Raw genomic sequence first — 14,069 nt, forward strand, 5'->3', positions numbered from 1 at the left:
CATATATTCATATTTCTTGACTGACTCAGGCTACATAATCCTAAACAGTGTATATAACAGTAAAACATATATACATGTGCTTAATTAATGTCTGTTACACGTAGGCCCATGGTCACTATCTAAATACAACCATAAATGTATGTATATATAAACGTATGTATACAAATGTAAGAGTTTGTATCATGGTGATTAAAAAAATATATGTAGTTCTATGACTACACTCTATTTAGATTTTCCAACGAAGGCTCTAAAATGCATATTAGAAGTAGGCCTACTCTGCATTTCTTAGAAGCTTCAACTGAGAAGCGGAAATCAGAACACAAAAATGTCACGAGGTGGAGATTAGGGGCATGTTTAAGAGCCCACGGCGCGCGTAGCTCTGTGACTGTGCTCACAAAATGCCCGAGACTACCAGCGTTTGGCATCATTAAATAACACACTGTATGTATAGCGCATTCATAAACACAGCTGTTTTCTGTAAAATAACTATACAGTAACTCATTTTTGTCAACACCTGAAATGAAGATGGAATACACGATGGAGCAGGCATGATTCGCCTCATTATCATAGTCCCTCTCTAATAATCAGAATAAAGGTTGTTGCCACTCATTGCCTTACGCATTCTTTGAAAAATCCGATGTCGCTTATGAAATAGTGTCACACCATTAGGTACAAGTTGTGTCTTTTTTGCAGGTTACTTTGTACTTTCTCGAGTTTACCTCGAGCACGATCGAACACGTCCATTGCTGTCTTTGTCACGTGAGATTTCGACGCAACAACATGGCTCCTATCATCAGAGTGTTGGGACAAAACATCTTCGGGTAGCTACTGCTGTGCTGCAGATGTCTCTTGTAAATAATGCGTTCTTCGCCACCAGAACAAGACTGGAATTACTGTGCATGACAAAGGACAAATTATTGACTGTTCGAGAGGGAAATTATGGGACTTGTTATTATATGATCAACTGTTAAGCAGGAGCTGGAGGTACGTGAATCATGAGCTAACATAAGCTAATTTAGTTTGTGAAGTAAGATAAGATACCTTGCCTTGTTTGAACATTTGCAGATAATGTAATCAGCTTTAACAGGAATTTTGTGTAATAACAAAGCAAATGCGATGGAGCCCGTGACTGTCAATTATTTTGAAAAGTCATCAGGCTAAAGCTAGATGTCTTGGAACTCTGTTTCTTGTCAAATGAAACGAATGCATCCTTGCGTTAAGAAGTTAACGTACGAAGTTATGCAGCTAGCTCCATTGATAAGTTACTGACTGATTTGAAATTGTACAGTATTGCTGATTTGTATACTATGCATGCTTTGAGGGGCTACTTCAGTTTTTTGGTTGGTTAGAGATACGTTGGTACGAAGGCAGCAATTTCCTGTACAGTTGATAGTATCATGTGAGCAGAGGAAATCCATTATAGTCAGAAGTAAAATGCCAACCAAGAAGCAAGCCTGAAAGACTTGTTTCTGTGTACATATACCAATTATATTATCTAATATACAAATCAACCATATCAATCAATCCTGGTTTAACTCAAATTTGATGTTTTAAAAAAAAAAAACGGAAGTGGAAGTGGCTAAACTTGAGCAATGTGTTTTCAGGAATGGTGAACAAGCTGCCAAGCACACCCTAATCCTTACGAAGTGTAAAATGGCATGAGCTTTACTCTCCAAGAGGAAAGCAGTGATGTTTGAAGAATAGGATAAGTGTCTATCCTGTTGAGCCACAAGACGACAACATGGAGTGGCTGGCAGCGGCTGTGGACAGGGATCTGGGATTGGATCAGCGCCAGCTGGGTCCAGGACCACGCCCTCATGAACTGGTAGCCCTTGTTCCAAGTCGCTGGGTGATGGGATTAAGAGAGCGGAAAGTAACCCGGTGTGCACGCTTCGATGCCAGTTGCGAGGCAGAAATCCCCATTCTCCTTCAACGTTCCCAGGTGAAGTTACCGTCAGGCTGGACCCGGGTGTGCATCCAGGGGCTTAGGAAGAGTAAGTTGGGCTATCGTTTGGCAACTGACCCTGGCTACTATGGTGAGGGACTTTCCCAGGACTCCTTCATGAAGGCGATGTGTGGGGTATCACACAGCAATGTCAGGTACTGATGTAAATTGTACATGTAGACTAACGTTGTTGTTTTAATGTAACATACAGGTAGCATGGTGTTAAAATCCATTTAATTTCATCCTGGCTGATGTTTTTGAAGTTTTTAACAGTTGTAGATAAAACAGGAACCCTTTAATGCTGGTGAAACTGTATTAGTTAAATGTTCACGTATCTTTTTATCTTTCTGCAGAAACCTGTGGCGTGAGGCTCACCGCTCCTTTGTACAACCTTATGCTGGCCTTGTGGAACACACACAAGTGCAGGCTGTTGATGCAGTGCGACATGCATTGCAGAAGGTCTTTCGCGTCCCCTTCATGTCAACTGACAGGGTCTCCCCATCTCTGTCCCCTGGCAGGGAGAAGGAGAGGGAGAATCTGTTCTTGTCAAGCTCTGCTGCCCCCAAACAGAACACTGACAGTCTCTGTCCAAATGTGGTCCCTGCAGAAGGCTTGCTGGAGTCAGGAGATGTGCTGTTTGTGATCTTGCCTTACACTCAATATTCCCTTCACGACATTGTATCATACAGCCCAGCCAAGCTTTCCAACAGCCACGCAAAAGTGTTGTTCATTCTGTACCAGGTGCTCATTGCTATGCGGGCTTGTCAGGCCGCTGGACTAGCATGCGGTGAGTTATCTATGATGGACATAGCAGTAGATGAGCAGCTCTATAGTCGCCTAAGGGTTTCATTGGCACACTATGAGGAGCTGGGCGAACACAGAGACGCTGCTGACTACAGTACAGGTAAACAAGTGCCAAGAAGTATCGCAGTGAAAGACAACACAGTCGTCAGCAGCGGTGTCAGTGGACACCTATGCGGGGATTGTTTTGATGAGCTCCAATCTCTGGTCTTAGACTGGGTCCATGGTCGCGTCAGCAACTTTCGGTATCTGATGGAATTGAACAGACTGGCTGGAAGGCGGGAGGGGGATCCAAACTATCACCCAGTCTTGCCATGGGTTGTTGACTTTACTGTGCCATATGGAAAATTCCGTGACTTGCGGAGGTCTAAATTCCGTCTTAACAAAGGTGACAAACAGCTGGATTTTACTTATGAAATGACCAAAGAAGCCCTTGCAGCAGCAGCTAATGGAGGAAGTGGAGGCATTTTCTCTGGAGATCTTGGTGTGTCAGTGGCAGCTGTTGGCACAGGGCAATCCGATCACCTTCATGTGCCCCATCACATCTCTGATGTGTTGTCAGACATCACCTATTATGTGTACAAGGCGAGACAAACCCCCAAATCTGTTCTGTGTAGCAATGTGCGATCCCAGTGGGAACCCAACGAATATCCAGCCAGCATGGAGCGAATCCACAGCTGGACCCCAGACGAGTGCATCCCAGAGTTTTTCACAGACCCAACCATATTCCGCTCCATCCACCCAGACATGCCAGATCTAGAGGTGCCTCCTTGGTGTAATTCATGTGAGGAGTTTGTGGAGGTTCACAGACGCCTCCTGGAGAGCCACGATGTGTCTCAGCAGTTACACCACTGGATTGACCTCACATTTGGCTACAAGCTGTCGGGAAAAGAAGCGGTTAAAGCCAAGAATGTATGCCTGCACCTGGTGGATAACCACACTAATCTCTCCTGCTATGGGGTGGTGCAGCTGTTTGCCCAGCCTCATCCTCCCCGCCTTGCTCCGTATCAGTATTCCCCACCAGAGCCCCCTTATCTTGGGCCTGCAACTGTTCCTTCATGGCAAGTCCCATCTGTTGCATCCGTAGCAGATGTTGTGGATGGATCAGTGCCAGAGACCACTGGCTGTGAGTCCAGTGCCTGGACAATGGTTGACCGCGATGATGACCTTGAACAGGGAATGGAAGCGCTGGACTCTTTAGGTGCACCGTCAGCCACTCCCTCGTCAACAACGTCCTCTGTTCCAGTTCCATTAGTGAACCCTGCTGTTGGAAAGGCAAGTTTAGAGCACTCAGCGATGGCAGTGTCTCCGTCACCAAGCTCCCTCCCAACTGAGAGCTCGGGAGGCATCACAAATGCTTTAGGATCTGGCATTCGAAGTGCCATGAGAGGTGGCACTAACAAGAAGCATGGTGAGAGTAGTCAAAGTGCCCAAAATCCAGAGGATTTTAAAATCACTTTGCCGGAGGGATTCAGCCCTCTGCAGCCCTTAGAGGAGTTGGAGAAGCTGAATAACTTCCTTGTTAAGGGTCTGCATGCACAGGTTTCAGACTTCGTTGGGTCCCACAAACAGAAGGAACAAATGCAGACAGCACCAGTGTCACTCACAGACCTGTTTCAGAGGGATATGCAGGCCTTGGGGGTGCTCATTGCAGAGATTTTCTGTTCATCCAAGCTGCGAGGGATAAAGTCAGGCTCTCCCCTGAGACAGCGTTTCCAGGCTATCGTGAAACTGTGCTCTGCCAGCTTCAGGGATGTCCCATTACCATTGCATCATGCCCTGGAGAATCTGCTGCATATTGATAGGCACTCCTACTCAGACAATTTGCACTCCTCTACGTACCCATTACTGTTCAAATATGATCCTGTTTACGAGGGCCTTCCGCCACCAAACCCCTGGCAGCTGCTCAGCCCTGCTCTCTCTCCGCTGCCTTTTCCAACATATTTCCCCTCCCTGCATAAGTTCATATTCTCCTACCATTCCAAGATGGAAACTCCCAGTAGCGCTCAAGGTCGCGACATTGTGTTCCACTTATGGCAGCAGCTTGAGACATTGCTGCAGGGGAACATCACTGCGGAGGGCTTGGAGATCCTTCTGCCCTTCGTGCTCACATTAATGATGGAAGAGTCCACCGCAGTGTATGCTGCTTGGTACCTCTTCGAGCCAATTGCTAAGGTCCTGGGCCCACGCAATGCTACTAAGTACCTTCTGAAGCCACTGATTAGCGTGTATGAGAATCCTTGTTGTCTGCGCGGCCGTTTCTACCTCTACACTGACTGCTTTGTGCTACAGTTGATTGTACGACTCGGACTGCAGGCCTTCCTGTCCAGCCTCCTGTCCCATGTTCTGCAGGTCATCACAGGCTTTGAGGGCTGCAGCAGAAACTCTGGCTCTACCTGGGGGGGAGGAAAAGCCCTTAGAGGTGGCGCTGGTCTGGGAGAGGATGAGGAGGAGGATTACGAGTGTGACAATGGCACAACATCCGCAGTTAGTGCAACAGGAAAGACCGTAGGTGGCAGTGGCGCCGTCAGTGGAGGGGTAGGTGACCCAGGACTGGTGGACTTCTCCTCAGGTATAAGCCTAAATGACCAGGTCTTCCTTTCTGAGGGTGAGGACTTCCAGAATGGTTTCTATGACAACAACGGAACTGCTGGGACTTCAGGGGAAGTTGGTCTCCCTGGGAAACAACTGAACAGTCAGAATTCTGCAAGTAAAGACACAGACCAGGAATCCCTCAGTGTAGGGAAACTGAGTGACAAGAGCAGTGCCAGTGAAGTTTCCATTGGAGATGGAGACTCAACCAGGGACCGTGCTAGTTTGAAATCTGCTGACAGTAACCAGGACTTCAAGCAGGCTAGTGATGGGGAGGATGGTGGAGAACTAGATGATGATGAGGACACTGTGGATGGCACAGTGCAAAGAGTGCCCAGCCCGGGGCTTACAGTCTCTGGCAGTTTGGAAGAGTCCGGGGGCACGGTGGTGACACTGGAAGGAGAGTTCCTGAATGGCATGGAGCAAGGGGAGGCAGAGAAACATCTGGTGGAAGAGGAGCCTGACTCTTCAGAAGACTCCACAGAAAAAGAGCACAAGATCCTGCTTGGTGAGTTTCTCTTTTGCGTTCTTAATTTGTATTTTTTAGGTGATAAACACACAAAGGTAAATTCCCTTTTCTTCACTTTATAGCTCTTACCCTAAAGAGTCTTAATGTTTTTTTTTTTTTTTTTTTATATCATATGAAAGTCAAGTATTTTGATTCTGTGTGCATAATACTGTGATTTACAGATACTGTATGCAAGACAGTCAGATGGCTTTCTGCAAAGCTTGGACCCACAGTTACCTCCAGATATGTGGCCAGAAACCTCCTGAGGTTGCTCACGACATGCTACGTTGGTAAGGTGTTACATGACTTGCCACTCAAGAGTCTTATTTTGACTCGAAAGGTCTGTTCTCATCTTTTGTTAATCCTTTATACCCGCAGGACCCGAGAAGCACCAGTTTGTCCAACCTGTGTCAGAAGAAAGCAGCCTTGAGAGTGCTGGCAGTGTGTATGAAAAGAAACCAGTGGTTGGGGACCAGACAGCTGGCCCAGTCTTAGACTGCCTCATCTATGTGGCCCACCTGTATGGGGAACCTGTGCTGACATACCAGTACCTGCCCTACATTGGTTACCTGGTAGGATTTTATCACCTGTCAAGTTTCAGATGTTGCCATGTCTGCTCAGGAAATGTGTTTGATTTACTTGAAGGAAGATGCTTTGATTTTTGGATTTTAAGTTTGATGAGAAGAGTTTCTTTTGGTTCAATTTGAAAGAATAGCCTACTTCCTGTCCCCTCCCAGGTGTCCCCACCCCCCTCCTGTCGTCTCAACACCAGGAAAGAGGCGAGTCTGCTGGCGGCGGTGGTGCTCACCCAGAAGATCATCGTGTTTCTCTCAGACACCACTTTGATGGACATGCTGATGAAGGTCAACCAGGAGGTCCTCTTACCACTGCTGGACCTCCTGACTTCTCCTCAGATGGGGTAGAGCTTTATAACACCATCGATGTCCTAACCACAAAGTGCCTTGCATTAGCACCGCTAGCGGTGTGCTCATTAATGTAATGTTGCTGTAATGTCCCTGTGTGCATTAGCTTTCCCAGTGGGGTGCAGACACGCTCTGCTTTGTGTCTGAAGACCATCAGTCTCATGGCATTGATCTGTCTGCGCATCGGCAGAGAGATGGTACAGCAGCACATGGCGACCACGCTCTGCAGATTCTTTGAGGTTTTCTCCCTGCTGCAGATTCTGCAAGCACAGGTGAGGCAGTCTAGTCCAACAACACGGTCACGGCAAGAAGTGCTTTGATGATTAACTGTTGTTAACTAACGACTTAAGTTAATACCATATTTCAGGGGTTCAGCGTCACGTTACACATGTTCTACTCTTGATTGTAGTAAATGATTTGTATGACTTGTGTCTGACACGAAACCTATGCATTACAAGCAGGATGCATTTAAGATATCAACCGTGTTCATTTTCAGGTGGAGACTGCCCCCCGCAGGGAGGTGGGGGAGTGTATATTTTTGGATGCTCACAATCAGCATGGTGAGGAGGTCACCTGTGAGCTCCGGGTCCTGGAGGAGCTACAGGCTGTGTTCAATCCTGAAATGGCCTATTCATCCTATATTCCTTTCTACTGTCTTATTGGTAAGGCTCTCGTCTCAAAAATGGATCATGGGTCATTTGTGATTGTGATCTTTTTTTTTTTTTTTTTGTCTCATTTATGGATATCAACTTAAGTATTTTACTTCTGTTTACATCAACAGGTGATCCAGGGATTTGCAAACTGGTACCCAACCATGAACTGGTTTGGCGTCTTGGGCAGTCGTACCATGATAAGATCAGCCCAGGGAGCCCAGACCCTAACTCATCCGCATGTCCCAGACCTGAGCAGCCCTCCACCTCTGTTGGACTGTCCCCAGGCTTGGGCCGACGAGTTGGTCGCAGCCCCTTCCCTGCCCCTGCCTCCACCTCCACCCCACTAGGGGGAGACATCCTCCCAGAGTCGGGCACCTTCGGCAGCCACCTGGTGGGTAACCGGATCCAGGTCTCCCGGGGCTCTGAGACGGGTGCGAGCCCAAACTTGGCCTGCGTGGACAACTGGGGCCGTGCACATCCTGCTCACATTCCTCCAGTCACCACCTCCGCGTTGAGCGCGTCCTCCACTGTCCCATCCTTCTCCGTCTCGTCCTCCTGGGTGCTGGCCTCCACGGCAGAGGACAGCGCTCTCAAGCAGAACCTGCCCGTGAGCACGCGAGCCCTCCAGGGCAACTGGCTAGCCTACTGGCAGTACGAGATCGGGCTCAACCAGCAGGACCACTTCCACTTCCACCAGATCCGACTGCAGAGCTTCCTGGGCCACTCGAGCACGGCCAAGTGTCTGGCTCCGCTGGCAGGGGAGGACTACTTCCTGTCGGGCAGCAAGGACAAGACGGTGAAGCTGTGGCCATTGTATAACTATGGCGACGGCACCAGGGAGATGGAGCCCCGGCTCACCTACGTGGAACACCGGAAGTCTGTGTTCTACGTGGGCCAGCTGGAGGCTCTGCAGGAGGTGGTGAGCTGCGACGGCACTGTGCACCTGTGGGACCAGTTCACAGGTGAGAGACGGGAAGAGCAGAGTTGGGCTGTTCATGAAATATTCATTGTACTGTGAACCGGAACGGTGCTTACTCGGTGCGCCAAGAAATGATCCTCATGGCTGAATGATTTATAGTTGTTGTCGATACAGATTTCTACCAAAAATGTATGGCTTAATTGTTGGTCTTTATGAATCTGTGTAAAGTAAACCTATTTTCTCTCTCTTTCCCTCTGGTGTTCACACTTCTGTTCCTCCGGTTGTAGGCAAGCAGATCCGCTCCTATGAGGCTCTGGATGGAAAGAACCCCATTACAGCCGTGACGGCCATGCCGGCCCCTCATTGCAGCGTGGTGTTCGGCAGTGCTGACTCGGTCCTCCGTTTCATCGACCCTCGCCAACCAGGCCTCCAGGTGCTGCCTCATCACCAGCTCTCATAAGTGTCTCCCTCTCGTCCTGTAGTCCGTCTCCAAAAGAGATGGGAATCCCCATCTATCCCCCACCCCCATCCTTGCCAAGCTCTTTACAAATGTGAAATGAATCCTCAAGGTTATTCCCTCCATACGGTCGAGCGTCTGAATTATTTATACGCCATGTAATTGCATTGCTTGGCTGGAGTGGCCCCTGTTAATGTGATTCCTGATGTCTCTGTTCCTGTCAGCACGAGTTCCGGCTGGCCTACAACAACATGAGCGCGGGGCTGATCCGCAGCCTGGCCGTGAGCCCCGGGGGACGCACCGTGGCGGCCGGCTTCTCCTCTGGCTTCATCGTGCTGCTGGACGCGCGCACTGGCCTGGTGCTGCGAGGCTGGCCTGCCCATGAGGGAGATATCCTGCAAATGAAGGTGTGTGGGGGTGTATCGGTATGGTTTAACGTTTATCTTTCGGCTGTGGGTGTGCTTTTTTTTTTCTATTTGCGTGTGTTTGTGTCGTGTGTTTTTCCGTTTATCTTTTGGCTGTGGGTGTGCTTGTTTGTATTTGCGTGTGTGTGCCTGAATGTTCTTTGTTCAGCCAGTGTGTGGGGGTGTTTATCAGTGCTTTGCGTGTGTGTGTGTGTGTGTGTGTGTGTGTGTGTGTGTGTATGTGTGTGTGTGTGTGTGTGGTCTTGGACCTCCTTTTATGTTGGTTTATTTGTACAGTAAGCTTATTATTAACTCTCTTTTGTGCACTGGATGTAATGCATTTCAGCCATCCTCATTATACAGGGGATTATGGGAATGAGTCATTGGGCTGTTGAAGAACCTGTTTTATTAATGAACAGCTAGCCTCCTAAGTAATCATGTGTATGTTGCATATTCATTTCTATGCCTAAAGTGGCAAGTGCCAGCTTTGAAATCGCTTTATTTTCTCTTGGTGTCCGTCCATGATTGTAATTTATTGCATACTAATCAATGAAATGGGCCGCTGGCTCCATATGTCTGTGGTCATTATATAAATCACGTAGTGCCATAACAGAAGTCTCCTACAAGTTGATTTCTAATAACCAATGTCTGTAACATTTTGACAGTGTTGCTGCTGTGACACATTCATCAACACTATATGTTGATATCACAATACTAAAAGAGAGGGGGCACAATCTGGTCATTGGCTCTTGCAGATTTGTGGGAGTACCCTTTTTCTTAATCGCTCATTTGTCTAGAAACAACCCTTGGCATAAAGCTTGGGACTGCTGTCCTAAAAAACAACAACTACCATTCACTGTCTCTACACGCTTGGTTATTTGCATTCTTCCACACGTTTGTTGGTTTTGTGTAACTTGTACAGATGAGTAATGGTTACTAGTAAATGTCGTAGAGCTGATTACGTAACTGGTTACGCTTAAACATATGACTTGATTAGAGTAAAATACACTTGATAGAATAAAATAACTACCAAAAAATGCTAGTTACACACTGAGCACCAGAAGGAGATATTTTGAGTCCTTTTGCTAATCGTGATTGTAGTAGGAGAGCGGTTTCTCATGGTTGGAGTGAAAGTTGTACCCTTGTGGGTTTGTTCTGAAGCAGTCAACATAGACCAGGAGCTAAACAAACTTTATTTAACCCAGATCCACAGGTCAAGGATTTTGTCTGGGAGGCCCAGGTTCAGGCAAATATGGACATGGATTAGTCATTAAAGAGGCCTCTGCACAGGTTTTTATGGCCTCGCACTTGACTTAGACTCGTTTGTGCTTTTATAAAAATGTAACTTTAAAGAGCTAATTGAAATTTTTCGAGGTAAAACTGCTCTAGCTCCTTCAAGCTGGGCTTTGACTACTAGACCATTCCCAGACGGTTGAGTGTCTCCCCTTAAACCGCTTGAGTGTTGCTGTAGCAGTATGGTGAACCTCTGACCCAGTCTCAAATCTCTGGAAGACTGAAAAAGGTTTTCCTCAAGAAATTCCCTGTATTTAGCGCCATCCATCATTCCTTCATTTCTGACCAGTTTTCCCGTCTTTTCACTTTGGGGACGGTGTTCTCAGGGTGCGGCTTGCGCCAGACATAGCATGTTCCTTGATTGCCAAAATGTTCAATTTTAGTCTCATCTGACTAGAGTATCTTCTTCCATGTTCGGGGAGTCTCCCAGATGCCTTTTGGCAAAGTCCAAACTTGTTTTTCTTATTTTTTTCTGTAAGCAATGGCTTTTTTCTGGCCACTCTTCCATAAAGGATCAGCTCTGTGGACTGCACTGCTTAAAGCGGATGCACAGATACTCCAATCTCTTCTGTGGAGCTCATTGGTCTCTCTGATTACCGGGACTTCATGGCATCTCTTTTCATTTTATTTCACTATTTTGTGTAGGTCCATAACATAAAATCCCAAAACATCTATTTAAATAACAGGTTGTAATGCAACAAAAAATGAAAAAAGACAGGGGGGGGGAGGGGGATACTTTTACAGGGCACTGTATATGCCTGCATGCATGTTGAATTGTGTTCAGAGAGGGACAAATGTGCCTCAACGTTGTGTTCTATTTGTGTGTGTTGCCAGGCTGCAGAGGGAAACCTGGTCATTAGCTCCTCCTCTGACCACACCCTGACTGTGTGGAAGGACCTGGAGCACAAGCCTCTCCACCAGTACCGCGCTCCCTCAGACCCCATTCACACCTTCGACATGTATGGTGCCCAGATCATCACCGGCAACGTGGCCAACAAGATCGGCATCTACTCCATGATGGACATCTCGGCCAGCCCTGCCAGCCTGACCAAGCTCAGCTCCGAGAATTTCCGCGGGACCCTCACCAGCCTGGCTGTGCTGCCCACAAAGAGGCTGCTTCTGCTGGGCTCAGAGAACGGCGCCATCCGGTTACTGGCTTGAAAGCCAAAGCCCTCAGAAGCAGCAGCAGCAGCAGCCTTGGGCAGTGGTTCATGAGTGTCCCTCTCCCTAAAGCCTGTCTCCTGTGCCAGCTGTAGCTCCACCTCGGTTAGGAATGAGACTTGGTCTCTGGATGAGACCAGAGGAAATCTCAACTTTCATTGTTTTGGCTAAACCATGGAGGGCAACGTTACACTTTGAGCCTTTCAAGCCTCATACAACAAGGACCTCACTTAGTATCCTTAGTATCAAAGCACTGTCGGTGACCAAAATAGCATTTGTAAGAGAAAACCCACAATCAAAGAAAGCTCCACTAGTGAGAACATGTAATGAGTCAAATAGTTTTATGATTTCTATTTTTAAGGTTTATCTTTAGAAATCATGACTGCAGTTACTAAGGTATATGAAAGTCCTATCACTGACTGGGTTGAATCATCTTTATCAGAATAGATCGCAAGAACTGCTCAGGAAAGAGGAGCCGAGCTGAGGTGGTAAATGGTAGTGTCTACACTCTCCAGTCAGTCTGAGAACACCAAAAAACAAAATCAGAGAAATGGAAAACAAACACAAGAAAGACACTGTGAGATTCATGGACTTCATGTCTCCTGGTAATGTTACAGAAGCTCCATATGCACTCAACAGCTATGCAGTATTCACACATAAATATTTTTATTTTTCCATTTACCAGACACTCGTCTTTTATTTCATTTCTATGAATCCTTGTGCAATTTAGTGACCTTTTCAGTGGTGTTCATTGGAAGGGGGGCCCACTGTGTCTTATTCAGTCACGGCGAGAGACTTCGAGCGCTGGTGCCAAGGCCACATGGACAGCAGCAGCTGACTCTACTACACCACGAGGGGTCCAGCTTTATAGCTCTGATGCTACATGCTAAAGCCTGTTCCATGCAGCAGATATGCGTTGAATCACTGGGGTTTAGAACTGCACTCACTGATAAGGCTAGATGGTGTGATGAATCCAGATTTCAATGTTTTTTTAAATATGATGTTTAACCTAATCAGTTCAGAGTTTCTGATTTGCATTGACACAACTTTAGGATCTAACCCCTTGCTTAACTGCTACTAAAACACACATTTTTTTAATATTCTGCCAGCTGTTGACAAATATTTCATCAGCACTAACTGATGCAATCAAATGTACTAATGTAGTAAACTTTGTTTACATGTTTTGTAGGCCCTCTAAATAATAGCATCATGTTGGAAATATGCAGTTCATATCAATCCCCCGACTCCTATAAAACAGTTCTGTTAACAATCGTCTAATATATTTGCAAAGTAGGACAGCGTTTGTGTTGACGTGTGAGACACAACCACCAGTCCCCCAACCACACTCTCAATACCCCCTAAGATGACTGAAGTACTGTTTGTATCCACTAAAGAACTGTTACTGCAAGGCTAGAAAAGATGTTGAAGGTCTGAGTAGAATCATGCCTAACAGTTCATGTAAAAGTCTGCACTGAAACAAACACATGTACTTAAAAACAAACAACTTGTGTGTCTGTTAATTACATAAATTGAAGAGAAAATGCACCCTTTATAATGTCATAGACCTGAGAATATATTTTGAATTTTTAATGTTGCCCTACACCTCTTTGTATATCTTAAAGCATATTTAGTGGTGGTTCACCAATAGAAGTATTTGTAATTCACACATCAGAACCTCTCTGGTCACACATGTCAGCCTTAAAGCCCAGAATTATGGAAGTACATAGGAGTCATTGTTTTCATGTTCATTCAAGCTTTTACATTTTAACCTGTGATTTTTCTATCTACCAATATCAAAAGAAAATAAACTGAAATGACAGTTGAATAATCATTTAATCAGAAGAAAATTATGTTTTTACATGTCAAGCTGTTTTTGAGCACTCAAAAGATCAAAACAAGCAAATTCTTATTTTATTTATTAACAGGTTTAATAAAGTATTACCTCTTCAATTACGCATGAGCATTTTCATTTATCAGGATTCACAGAGCAAAACATGTTTCATTTGGTGAGGAGTATTTTCTAAACAGCTTTGAATTCTTGTCATGAAAGTGCACCATTTCCTCTTGACGAAGATTTTAAACATTTGCAATGAAATATTTCCCAAATATCTAGAAGCGTGATTATGGGTTTTAGTGGTCAGATGCTGCTGGCGGATTAACGTCTTATTTTAAACTAAGAAAAAAGCATCTTATAGTTTTAGACACAATAAAGGGGTTATGCACATGAACATTCAAACCAAAGTTTTAATCTCTTTTGTCTCTTCGATCTCCAAAGTTTGACCACCCTGTGATTAGGCCTAGACTTCATCTCCATGGTCAGGGTTTAGGCGTGGGTGATGATTGCCATGTGGTTACCTCCGATAGAGCCACAGCTGTGGGTTATTAGGTCACCACTTTCAGTGCTGCTGCAATA

General features: G+C 46.0%; 1 protein-coding gene across 1 annotated transcript; it reads left to right on the forward strand.

The window, feature by feature from the left end:
* Positions 1-737: 737 nt before the first annotated feature.
* Positions 738-13,609, forward strand: wdr81 (WD repeat domain 81). Its single transcript, XM_012825209.2, has 12 exons — positions 738-984; positions 1,605-2,100; positions 2,299-5,846; positions 6,029-6,136; positions 6,225-6,418; positions 6,584-6,765; positions 6,876-7,041; positions 7,266-7,431; positions 7,551-8,384; positions 8,629-8,774; positions 9,023-9,205; positions 11,330-13,609. The coding sequence occupies exons 2-12, from the start codon at positions 1,742-1,744 to the stop codon at positions 11,654-11,656; spliced, it is 6,213 nt and encodes a 2,070-aa protein (XP_012680663.2). The 5' UTR covers positions 738-984; positions 1,605-1,741; the 3' UTR covers positions 11,657-13,609.
* The last annotated feature ends 460 nt before the right edge of the window (positions 13,610-14,069 follow it).

Source organism: Clupea harengus, chromosome 9 (assembly GCF_900700415.2).
Source record: "Clupea harengus chromosome 9, Ch_v2.0.2, whole genome shotgun sequence".
Lineage (NCBI taxonomy): Eukaryota > Metazoa > Chordata > Actinopteri > Clupeiformes > Clupeidae > Clupea > Clupea harengus.